The sequence below is a fragment of the Capsaspora owczarzaki genome (assembly GCF_000151315.2).
Source record: "Capsaspora owczarzaki ATCC 30864 unplaced genomic scaffold supercont2.9, whole genome shotgun sequence".
Lineage (NCBI taxonomy): Eukaryota > Filasterea > Ministeriida > Capsasporidae > Capsaspora > Capsaspora owczarzaki.
The window spans coordinates 33,591-44,766 of record NW_011887300.1 but is presented as its reverse complement, the minus strand read 5'-3'; the positions used below and the strand labels follow the sequence as shown (position 1 = coordinate 44,766).

The window sequence follows — 11,176 nt, the reverse complement described above, 5'->3', positions numbered from 1 at the left end:
TTGTGCTCGTTGAGGTGGCTGATGGGTCGCTCGCTGATGGGGACATTCCCACAGCGGCAGCGGCGGTGACTGGCGGGGTGCTCGCCGGGTGGCCAAAGTCGCCCTTTCCCACGGTTGCCGCTCCGAGTCCCTGCGGGCGCTGCGCCTGCTCCGACACCACAGACGCACTCAGCGACGTCGACTTGTCCCCGCGGTGTTGGCCGGAGGGGCTGCCGGGCTGCGGCGGCGAGTGCGACATGCCCGGGTGACCAAAGCCGGAAGTTGGCTGCTGGGAAAATGTTGCTGGTGCGGTTTGGCTTCCTGAGAAAACGGCACCATCACCATTAAGCGTGCCACTCTGCTGCTGCTGCTGCTGGTGTTGCTGATGTTGCTGGTAGTGTTGCTGGTGGTGGTGGAGAGGGACACTGCTGCTGCTGGTGCTGGTGGTGGAGTGCGAGGGAGATAGGACGGGCGCGGGAGGAGGCGGAGGAGATGGGGTGGAAGAAGAAGAAGAAGAAGCAGCAGATGATGAGGGAGCCGTGATTGCGCGAGTCGCAGGGAATGACACTGCTGCATCGGCGGGTCCTGCGTGAGCGGGATGGACGGCATGCATCGCGCCCATGGACGGCATCGAGGTCGGAGCGACACTCGAGGGCAGCGGGACGCCGATCGGCATTGCATGCATGGGAAGCATCATTGGGTGCGAAAACGGCGGTGCAAACGCCATCGGCTGTTGTTGCTGCTGCTGCTGCTGCTGCTGCTGCGAAGGCTGCTGAGGCTGCTGAGGCTGCTGCGGATGGTGCATGTGAGGGTGGAACATTGGCCTCGGGTGCTGCTGAGGCAGGTGTGCGGTGGGAATGAGCATCGGCTGCTGCTGGTGCTGAAGCTGTCCGGGTGACATCCGCGAAGGCTGTTGCACAAACAAGCCCCCGGCCGACGACGCAGTGGCAGCAGGGTAGTACGCGCCTGGGCCACCGCCAGCCATGAACATTGCTGCGTTGCCGTTCATGCTGCTCATGCCGGGGTTGGTGGCGTGGTGGTGCACGGGGTTGGTGTTTGGATGCGCAAGCGGATGAGCATGGGAAATTTGTTGCAGCTCGCCCCCATGCAACCAGCCCGATTGTTGTTGTTGTTGCTGCTGTTGTTGTGCCTGTGTGTGCATTTGCTGGGTTTGCATCATCATTGCAAGGTTTGAATAGGAGTGTTGAGCCGTCAAACTGACGGACAGATCAGAGGGAGAGGAGAGAAGGGAAGAGATGTACGCTGAGACCAAAAAAAAAAAAAAAAGAACCCCCAAAAAGCAATGTGATGGGAAAAAAATACAATGGGGGAAAGAAAAAAAAAAAACAGGAATGACACACGCCAAAGTAAACAACATGAACGCAATGCAAACGACACGCAGAGAAAAGTGCGAGTGCGAGTGGTGCATGTATGGATGGGCGATGAAAGGAACGGCGGGGGAGGGGAGGAGACGGAGACGAGGAGACGAGGAGAGCTGGACAAAAGAGGTGCGAGCAGAAACAATCAACATCCAAAGGTGTTCGTTTGTTTTGTTTTCTGGTGGTTTTTTTTTTTTTTTTTTCCTTCTTCTTCTTCTTGTTGGTTCCTCGCGGTTCATCGTCTCCCGTTTGCTCTCCCAATTTGAAGGGTCAGACAGTCACAGTCTTGAATCATGTGTCGCTCGCGCAAACCATCGTTCGCGGCGTGATCGAGGACACAAATGCGAACGAGACCGCGAAAGACCCAAAAAGAAAAAGAAGACCAAAAAAAAAAACACGGATGCAAAGTGCCTTTTTCCCACGGTCACCCGCAACATCAAAATAAAAGAAAAAGAAAAAGCAGGCCAAACGGTGATCATCAGGCTGGCCGATGGCTTCATTGACAGAGTAGTGTGTGTCTCGGGGAGACCGACTCTGGCCACTGCGAAAGCCTGTTGCGAAAGCCAAACCAACTGTAAACGATGCGGAACAAGAAAAAAAGAACACCAAGGGAAAAGGAAAAGCCCGGGTTTTGATCTAGCGAACTCAAATTGCTACAATGAGAGAGCGAGGGAATCGGGCGTGTGAAAACCACCAGAGGTGACACAACTCGGCACAACTGCAAGAACACACACAAAATGTAGGAAACACTGAAAAAGCCCAGAAGCCATCAAGTGTCCGTGAGAAAATCCCTCTGCTCCCACACGGTCTAAAATGCGCAGAATGCGCAGATTTGTCTCACAGCACCCACGACAGGTAGGATGGCAAGAAAATGCATACATTTTTTTTTTCGGTGCATGGCACGAACATGATCATCGGAAAGAACAAAGGGAGAGAGGGAAAAAAACTTGTTGTCGAGGTACAGATGCGCTGAAACTCGAGCATCAACGGGGCAAACGTCAATCACGAACGAAAACAACAAGATCAAAAACGGAAGCACAAGCAGGAGGCTTAGGCATGAACCATATGGGCGCGAAGATGCACCAAATCCTCACGCAGATCGGCCAGCTTCTCCTGGACGGAGCCGAGATCGTGGACGAGCTTTTGGTTTTGCGATTGCAGGTTGTCGATGAGATGCGCCTCTTCGCCGGCACGAGCTGCGCTGGCGGCCGCTGCCAGCTTTGAGCGCACGGCGGCTTCCAACGAGTCGAGCAGCGCTTCGGACGATCGGTTATCCGCCTCAAGATGCGCAATTCGCGATGCCAGAGCGCCAGAGTCTGCTGGAGAGGCCTGGGAAGCGTTGTTGGCAGCTTTCGGCGCAGGCGCAGCAGTCTTCACAGGAGCTTTAGTCGCCGCAGCTGCCGATGACGCCGACGACGACGACGACGACGAAGCAGAAGAAACAGAAGCAGAAGCAGAAGCAGAAGACGACGCAGTCGTGCTCGACTTGCTAGCGCCAGAAGACGCCGAGTGAGAAGCAGTTGCCATGGATGCAGCGCTGGCAAGTTGCTTGACTTGCGCTTCAATCGCACTCAGCACAGTCAACGACGAAGTCATGCTTCCTTCGAGGGCGGCAATGCGCGAATCAAGGCCAGCCTGTTTCTGCTGAGCACTCAGGAGCGCCTCGAGTTGCGCCAACCGAGCTTGAGAGGGAGCGAGCTCCGCCTCGAGTGTCTTGACACGGAGCGCCAGAGCGGCGGCATCGGCGGCAGCTTTGGACTGAGCAGCTTGCGACTCGGCAGACTGAGCCTGTGCGGCCTTCGACTCTGCGTGGTGTTTTTGCGCAGCAGCGGCAAGTTTGGCATCGAACGAGGCTTGGGCAGCGGCCAGCTCGTCGACGCGCTTCTTCTCGAGGGTGGCTTGCTGTTGCTGCAAGCTGGCCGCGTGTTGGTCAGCAGCCTGACGCAGTGCGAGGTCGATGGCTGCCTGGGGATTGGCATCCGCGGCGGCAGACTTGCGAGCCTGCTCGAGATCGGCGGCGTGCTTGGTGAGGGCAGCGGCGAGGCTGGCTTGGGCCTCGTCCGCGCGCTTGGCATGCGCGTCCGCTTCAGACTTGTGCTTGGCCTGTGCGGCAGCCAGAGCAGCCTGTGCTTCATCGGCGCGCTTGGCGTGGCCGTCAGACTCGGTCTTGATCTGCTGGCGGGCCGACTCGAGCTCGGTCTTGTGCTTGGCCTGTGCGGCAGCCAGAGCAGCCTGCGCTTCATCAGCACGTTTAGCGTGGCCATCAGACTCGGTCTTGATTTGCTGGCGGGCCGACTCGAGCTCGGTCTTGTGCTTGGCTTGCGCAGCGGTCAGCGCAGCCTGCGCTTCATCGGCGCGCTTGCCGTGGGCATCCGACGTGGCCTTGGCCTGGCTTGCCTGACTCTGCTCGTGCTTGTGCTTGGTCTGGGCAGCAGCGAGGGCAGCCTGCGCCTCGTCAGCGCGCTTGATCTCAGCTGTTGCTTGGCTTTTGGCCGTCGCGAGCGCCTTCTCGTGCTCGGCCGCCGCAGCCTTCAGCTTGGCCTGCCAGCGCTCGTCCAGCGCCTTGCTGCTCGCCTCGGCAGTCTCGGCGCCCGTGGTCGCGAGCTTGGCGCGCTCCTGCGCAAGGGCCTCGGCCGTCGCCTTGGCCATCTCATCGCGCGCCTGGCTCAGCGCCTTGGCGTGCTTGCTGCGCTCCTGCACGAGCATGACGACCGAGATGGTCAGTCCGACGAGGGAAATGGCAAGAAAGAGTTCCGTCATTTTGTGTGGTAGGGTTTGAAAATCAACTGGAATTGAGAGAGCAGGAAACGCAAAAAAAAAAAAAAAAAAAAAAAAAAAAAAAAAAAGGTGGAAAAACAACAAAGCACTAAAAAGGAGGAGAGCGAGCGAGCGAGCGAATTGTGAATGTGATTGACTGCAGATCGTAAATCATGAGGAACAAGCGAGAATGCCAGAGGAGGAGGTGGTGGTGGTGGCAACATGGTGTTGGAAACAAAAAAAAAAAAAACAGAAACAACAAAAAAACGAAGGCGGTATGCTCGATGCAGGGATCGAACCTGCGACCGTGGCGTTATTAGCACCACGCGCTAACCAACTGTGCCAATCGAGCTGGATGCTGGTTGGGCAGATGCGAATACGAAACAATCATCTGGCCTGTCCGTTTCTGAGAATGTTTGTCTCAAGTTTTCAATTGCCCCTGCACCTTTCAGCTCGATTGGCACAGTTGGTTAGCGCGTGGTGCTAATAACGCCACGGTCGCAGGTTCGATCCCTGCATCGAGCATACCGCCTTCTTTTTTTTTTGTTTCTTTTGGTTTTTTTTTCTCTCTCTCTTTTGCTTCGTTCTACGAGGCGTTTCGTTTCACTGTCACTCTCCTTTTGCCCATGTACTTGTTGATACTCCTGGATTGGAAGACTTAAAAAGCGGAAGCAGTCGGTTGCGATGGCGTTGCAGGGGACGCGATTGTCCGGGAACTTCCGATGTTGCACGATGGCGATCTGAGAGTCTGTCAGTCTCCCAGACCTGCCGCCTTGCCTCTTCCACACTACAATGCTGTGTACACTCATGGGCAAACCAAGGATGGGACAGGCTCGTTTGGTCACGAGTTGGCAGGCCATTTGAGACTGGTCGAGCTAGCCAGCTCCGTTCTACACGAGGCTGGGTACCTTGTTCAGCGTAGGAAGAAACTTTCGGTTATTGGCGCAGTTTTTGTGAGCTTTGGTGAGTCTCACGCCGGCTCGAAGAACGGACATGGTCGATAAACTTGGCGACTCGAGCGACGCTGATTGTCAGCGTGAGTTTCATTGTACCGCTGTTCCCCCGCCAATAAATTCACTACTGATAGATGCGAAATATAGTTTCAAGTCAGAAATGTAGAGAGAGCGGGCCCTAGCGTGCTTGGGGTCGCCCCCAACGCACGTGTCAATTTGAGCAACACTCTCGGAGTCGGCTAGGCAACGACCACCGTCAAGGCACAATACCCCTTTCCTTGAAAATGCTTCTTCTGTGAGTGTGTGTGTGCTTGTGCTCGTCGTCCGTGTTTTGGTGGAAATGCACGGTGAAGTTGATCGTGATGTCCTCTCTCAACAAATGGTTTTCTGCCCCACAAGTGCGGCAATGAAGGATTTCAAACTTGTCAATTCCATTCGCCTTCCTCACAGAAATACAAACAAGTTATGAGAATAAAAATGAAAGCGGAGCGGGAGTCGAGGAAGACACCAGGACAGTGCTGTGGCATGCGCAACTTGCGAGTATCAGAGCATTCGACAACACGATCGCCCCCGCCCGAACTGTCCGGGTTGCATGCCCTAATTTTGCCAGGGATTATGTATATCTATGGTATACGAACATGCAATGGCGGAATAGATGGAAAATAGACGTCCCAGGGATTGGAAAACACAACGGACCAGAATCCTACCAAAAAACATCGAGCCAGATCTCGGCGTGAACGATCGTCGAGGTCTCCTTCAACTGTACTCGAGCCAGTCACTCAACTGACCCCCCCCTCGCCTCCACCTCGTACTCACCCAAACACCACGAAACACTCAGTGAACAAGTAATAACAATCATAATGACAAAAATAACCATATAAAACAATCCCATAAACAACACAGACCTCCCAGACTTCAAAGACGGGTTGGTGCTGGTAGAAGAAAACAACACACACTCACACAAAACACAAGCGACAACAAGCGGTCGGGCGTTTTACGGCATGGAGGAAACAACAGTGCCGCCTTGAACAGAATCCCAAAAGTCGCACTTTTGCTGAAGCAGGTTGGTGCCGGTGGCCGGCGGGACGTTCAGGGCCATGTGCAAGTCATTCGAGCGAGTGTAAGCAGGCCAGGTGGGGTTCAAAGTGGCATTGTTCCACGACGCGTTCGGCGAGCCGACCTTGGGCATGTTGGTCCAGTACGTGCCAAAGGTGGCAGCCATGAGCCTGTCCTTCTCGTTAAAGTCATGCACGACGGCGGGGACTTGGTTGTCCCAGACAAAGTAGAGCTCGGAGGCGTGGTAGTCGCCAAGCAGCTTTCCGTCGATAAAGTTGTCCTTGTAAATGTACTGGTACAAGTGAACAGTGACGTTGTGGTCGTTGAAGGCGCGGGCAGTACGGCGTGCGTCGCAGGTGAAGAAAAAGTCGGTCAGCGCGCGGGTGGCGCGACCGTCGTTCGTGAGGTAGTCCTTGCGCGGGTAGTGCGTCTCGACCAGCGCTGCCGTCGTGTCGTTGAAAAGATGATGCATCAGGCTGTCAAACCCTGCGTCGGTCAGAGGATAGGTGACGCCACGGTCAACAAGCGGGCCAAGCGGCACAAAGACCACGCCCTCGTTCGCGTTCGTGCCGGTAATCAGGGGCACCTTGGCAAAATCGCCACGCGTGATGAGGTTGAGCGGCAGATCGGAGAGAGCGTGGAACGATCCGTCCATGACAGGGCCCCACGGCATCCTAGAGACAGAGAGAAATAGGAGAGGGAAGTGAGAATTTTGGCGACCCAAAAAAAAAAAAAAAAAAAAAAAGCATTGTGCAGACCGCACAGAGCAAAATTCGACAACTTACACTGGGGCAAACGCTGGCAACGGCGTAGCAGAAAAGCCTTCAGTTGGCACGTCGGAGGTGGTCGTCGGAGGCCAGTTCTTGTGATTTGGCCAGTCGGGTCCAAACCTGTCAACGCGCAAGAACAAAAACAACCTTAGCAAAGTGCTCCAGAATGACAAAAAAAAAAAAAAAAAAAAAAAAAAAAAAAAAAAAAAAAAAGCCACGAAACCAATCTCATGAGCACGAAACGCACCACGACAGCACTCCAGCCATGAGATCCTCCGCTTTGGTCGTGCGCAGGCACTTGAGGAAATCGGCAGCACTTTGGGTGGTGGCGTTGCAGCCAAAGGTGGAGGCGTAGAGGGCACCAAAGTCAAGCGCATTGTCGAGGGTTTGGAAGAAGAAGGTCGACGAGCACGTGCCAGACTCCATGATGGCAGAGGCAAACATGCCGCGAGAAGCGGGCGAGGTGAGGTGGAAGCACACCGAGAAGGCACCCGCGCTCTCGCCGAAAATGGTGATCTGGTTCTTGTTGCCGTTAAAGTGAAGAATGTTGTCGCGCGTCCACTGCAAGGCCTGGCGCTGGTCGAGCAAGCCAAAGTTGCCGGTCGAGTTGAGGGCATCCGTTTCCTTCAAAATGCTGCTGGCGAGGAAGCCAAAGACGTTGACACGGTAGTTGGCAGCGACAATCTTGAAGCGCGCGAGGGGAGAAATTGATGGTGCGAAGGAAGAGGATTTCAGTGACCAGTCGAACGGGGCAAACAGTACGAAAGCAAAGAAGCATAAGCAGCTAAACTTACAATGGCATTGTTGTTGAGGGCAAGGTTGATGCCATTGTACAGTCCAAGCTCAAACTTGTCGCCAAACATGTAACTATCGCAGAGACAAACATGAAAAGGCCCACAAAGTGTAAAGTAAGCGTTGAATCAACGGCCAAGCCGAATCCGCGAGCAAACAGCACTCCATCAGTCGCCGTACCCGCCACCGTAAATCCAGAACATCTGTAAAAAAAAAAAAATTCAAGGTGGCGGATGAATGTGGATTGTCCAGGGTTATCAAAGCCGCGAGGACCAATGTGAGAGGTTGGAGGCGAGCGACACGCAAAACAGCAAAGTGCTCAAGCGTACCACAGGCAGAGGAGTGCTCGAGTTGAGCGCGTTCGGAGGCATGTAAATGTCGAGATACAAGCAATCTTCAGTTCCGACAATCTGGAAGTAGTCGAGGCGGGCCTGAGGGCACATCTTCAAGGACGTGTTCTAAGCGTTTTGGTCGGTTTGGGCAACAAAGGTGAGCCGTCAAAAAAAAAGCAGTACAAAGTATTCGGATTTTGCGCAGTAGATGAGCACTTGGTGAGCTGCATGTCATACATACCGAGGTGCAGTCGATCGGATCGGTCCAGGTGTGCTGGAGCGCGAGCGGCGAGGCAAAGCGGAGTTCGCCAACTGGGGGCTCTGCGAACGGGATGTCTGTGTTGGTTCAAAGCACAAAGGGCCCCCCCCGAATAGCATGACAATCATCTTCACGAGTGAGCATTCGGATCTGCAAGAGGAAGCGATGGGGAAGAAGCGCGGAGATTCATCTCCATTTGGAAGAAATGCTCAAACCACAGCGGTTGTTCAACGCAGCCCCTAACCCCTCCATTCCAGTCAATCATCGGACGAAGAGCGAGTCTCAATTGTTCGTTCACGTGCGCGGAAGCAAAAGAGGCGAACGGAAGCAGCAGCGAAAGATGAAGTAGAAAGAAAAAAAAAAAGAAGCAACTTAATGAGAAAAGTAAAAAAAAAAAAAAAAAAAAAAAGCCAAAAAATAACTCGTAACAAATGCGCAAGCCATCATCTTCAAGCGGGTTTGTGAAGGGTTGGGATGGAGAGGAGAAGGACGAAGCAGCAGCAGCAGGAAGAGCGCACGGCGAATGCGACGCGATGGGACAACAAAACAACAACAACAAGCGACGTGAACAACGAAGCGCGGTCGGGGATTGGAGCGGAAGTGCAAACGACAAATTGGACCAACAAGGTCATCTGCCCTTCCACCAACCCAGCTCAAAGCCACGCCAGCCAAGTCAAAGCCACGTTCAAGCTCAACGCAACTCGTTGCGCGCATACACCATGAAAACAACGACAAAAAGCACAAGCGAGAGGAGGAGAATCGGGGGGGGGGGCGCACCGTGGAAGGTCACAACGCCGTTCGCGTGGACGTTGCCCTTGACCGGGCCATTGTTGGTCTGCAGCACCAGCGTCGGGTCGGCAGCAGACGCCAGGCCAGCCGCCGCGAGCAGCATCACCGTCGACACCAGCATGAGGCGGGTGGCGGCAGTCGAGCGCATGGAGGCCATCATCATGTTCAATCAAACGAGAGATCGGATGCGCCAAAAAGTGAACGAGAACAAAACGACTGAGCGTTGCATTGCAATGCACTTGTGCATCCAATGTGGATGTGCAACGTGCACTCTCCAAAAAACGCATAGTCTCAAATAAGTGGCATCATCTTGATCCATCCGAGCTCTAGGCCTGGGTTTTTGCGACATCGAGACAATGGCAAAATTAGACAATCAGCCAAAACGCAGGCTCAATCTCCCCCCACTACAACTGGTGGTATTAGACAACATTCAGCACTCGTCTCGTCCAGCACTCGCCCATCGTGTGTATAAATTGGCTGCCGAGATCGCCTAGTTTGGGGGCTCAGTCTTCCTGCCCAACCGCTCGATCACTCAATCCAACCAATTGCTTCATTTCTCCCTGTGACCGCCCAGCCGTTTATCCGCGCGCTCTGCCCCTCCTCGAGACCTAACCCTCCCCTTCTCTCTCTCTCTCTAATCCTAGTCACGACGGCACCTCGCTTTGCACAGCGTTCCAGCCGTTCAAAACCCCGCATCTTTGTAGCCCTGAAACACCGACGTCAGACAGTGACATCATTGCACTCCAATTTTGGTAGTCCCCCTTTTGCTCACACCAAGCCAAAGGTCCCATCTCCAAACCACTTCTATCCCGTTCATACTCTATACACAAAACCACCAACCATGTCATCCAGCGACGACGACAACGCACTCAGCTTGTTCGACTTGGAGACTGCGCCGCTCGACTTTTTCCTGCTGCCCGAGCCTGCTGCCGCCGCCGCCCTCCACCTCAACCTCAACGTTGAGGAGGACGACGAGGAAGAGCTGCTGGACAACGACGACGACGACGACGCTTCGCCGCTGGCAACGCCGTGGGACGCCTGCTTTAGTCCCGAGGACTTTGACCAGCTGGCCTCAGTCATCACAGCGAGCGAGCTCTTTGACTTTGGCGCTCAAGAAGATGCAGCCAAGGTGCCCCTCCCCCAAGCGACTGGTGCCATGACAAGCGTCAAGCCGCTCGACAATGGTGCCGCTGCAAAGCTCCGCACTTCTGCCAAACAGTCGCTGAAGCAGTCGCTGCCAGCAGGATCAAAGGTGCCCGTCGTGGCAACCTCTGGCCTCAACCTGCGCCATGGCATGTCGTCGTCCGTCTCGGTTTTGGCGCTGCTGCGGTCGCATGTCAGCGATCGCGCAGCGGCAGCCCAGCTCGACAAGCTGACGCCCGGCGACTTGGAGAACATGGGCACTCGCGAGCGCAACCAGCTGTACAAGCAGCTGCGCTTGTCCGCGGACGTGCTTGCCCAGGTCAAGGGCATGCGTCGGCGCGTCAAGAATTGCCAGGCCGCCAACACCCTGCGGCGAAGACGCGACACCGAGATGCAGGCGCTCCACGAACGGGTCCGGCTTTTGGAGCAAGAGAATGCCTTGCTGCGCGCTCAGCTTGCCTCGCAGCCTGCCCGTGCCAATCTTGCATTGTCTGCATGATTTGGTTGTTGTGGTTGTTGACTGTTGGCTCTACGATTGTTGTCAGGTTGTTCCGAATTCATCCGTGAATACAGACATTGTTAAGGCTTTTTCATTGGAAGAGTTCAAGTCTTTGAGTGGTCTGGTTGTACTCGCATTCATCTGAGTGTCTTCAAGCATCTGCAGAGCAGCAGGTGGATGCTGGAAGGAACAAAAAAAAAAAAAGCAAAAAGAAAAGAAGAAAAAGAAAAGGTTTAAAATGAGTCAGACTTGCAAACCTTGTGCCTCTTAAGAGTAAAACGCACAATATCAGCCATGATGCCGGCCCACAGAGTCGAACCCAGACCAGACAACGCCAAAAATCTCATTGCGAATGAAGTAAGCTGATTTGATTGACGATCACTTGTTTTTTTTTTTTTTTTTTTTTTTTTTTTTTTTTTTTTTTTTTGGTTGTTGTTTCTCTCCAACCCCCTTCCAACAGCAACCGTA

The 11,176-nt window shown here is 54.2% G+C and overlaps 4 protein-coding genes and 2 non-coding genes across 7 annotated transcripts; 2 read left to right on the top strand and 4 right to left on the bottom strand.

Annotated features, from left to right (window-relative positions):
* Window positions 1-168: 168 nt before the first annotated feature.
* CAOG_08884 (hypothetical protein) lies at window positions 169-660 on the bottom strand (the record flags this gene model as incomplete). The annotated part of the gene is made up of 1 exon (XM_011272244.1): window positions 169-660. The coding sequence occupies one exon, from the start codon at window positions 658-660 to the stop codon at window positions 169-171; it is 492 nt and encodes a 163-aa protein (XP_011270546.1).
* A 1,559-nt stretch (window positions 661-2,219) lies between these two features.
* On the bottom strand, window positions 2,220-4,182 carry CAOG_05397. Of its 2 annotated transcripts, XM_011272232.1 has the most exons (2): window positions 3,570-4,182; window positions 2,220-3,461 (listed from the first exon to the last, which is right to left on the bottom strand). In XM_011272232.1, the coding sequence occupies exons 1-2, from the start codon at window positions 4,116-4,118 to the stop codon at window positions 2,409-2,411; spliced, it is 1,602 nt and encodes a 533-aa protein (XP_011270534.1). In that variant the 5' UTR covers window positions 4,119-4,182; the 3' UTR covers window positions 2,220-2,408. The 2 variants fall into 2 exon arrangements, with proteins under 2 accessions (XP_011270534.1, XP_004346070.1); XM_004346020.2 differs by having other exon boundaries at window positions 2,220-4,182.
* Window positions 4,183-4,393: 211 nt separating this feature from the next.
* On the bottom strand, window positions 4,394-4,467 carry CAOG_09651. Its single transcript has one exon. It is a non-coding gene; the product is annotated as a tRNA-Ile (tRNA).
* A 99-nt stretch (window positions 4,468-4,566) lies between these two features.
* CAOG_09646 lies at window positions 4,567-4,640 on the top strand. Its single transcript has one exon. It is a non-coding gene; the product is annotated as a tRNA-Ile (tRNA).
* A 1,266-nt stretch (window positions 4,641-5,906) lies between these two features.
* CAOG_05396 (acetylcholinesterase) lies at window positions 5,907-9,279 on the bottom strand. Its single transcript, XM_004346019.2, has 8 exons — window positions 9,055-9,279; window positions 8,260-8,354; window positions 8,016-8,144; window positions 7,867-7,889; window positions 7,689-7,761; window positions 7,142-7,578; window positions 6,910-7,014; window positions 5,907-6,798 (listed from the first exon to the last, which is right to left on the bottom strand). The coding sequence occupies exons 1-8, from the start codon at window positions 9,227-9,229 to the stop codon at window positions 6,063-6,065; spliced, it is 1,773 nt and encodes a 590-aa protein (XP_004346069.2). The 5' UTR covers window positions 9,230-9,279; the 3' UTR covers window positions 5,907-6,062.
* A 291-nt stretch (window positions 9,280-9,570) lies between these two features.
* On the top strand, window positions 9,571-10,795 carry CAOG_05395 (hypothetical protein). The gene has a single exon (XM_004346018.2). The coding sequence runs from the start codon at window positions 9,908-9,910 to the stop codon at window positions 10,706-10,708; it is 801 nt and encodes a 266-aa protein (XP_004346068.1). The 5' UTR covers window positions 9,571-9,907; the 3' UTR covers window positions 10,709-10,795.
* Window positions 10,796-11,176: the final 381 nt, after the last annotated feature.

Coding starts and splice junctions, on each gene's coding strand:
- CAOG_05395 (XM_004346018.2), top strand. CDS start 9,908: ATGTCATCCAGCGACGACGACAACGCACTCAGCTTGTTCGACTTGGAG.
- CAOG_05396 (XM_004346019.2), bottom strand. CDS start 9,229: ATGATGATGGCCTCCATGCGCTCGACTGCCGCCACCCGCCTCATGCTG. Junction 7,762..7,866: donor TTCTGGATTTACGGTGGCGG/GTACGGCGACTG, acceptor TCTCTGCGATAG/TTACATGTTTGGCGACAAGT. Junction 7,015..7,141: donor ATGGCTGGAGTGCTGTCGTG/GTGCGTTTCGTG, acceptor GCGCGTTGACAG/GTTTGGACCCGACTGGCCAA.
- CAOG_05397 (XM_004346020.2), bottom strand. CDS start 4,118: ATGACGGAACTCTTTCTTGCCATTTCCCTCGTCGGACTGACCATCTCG.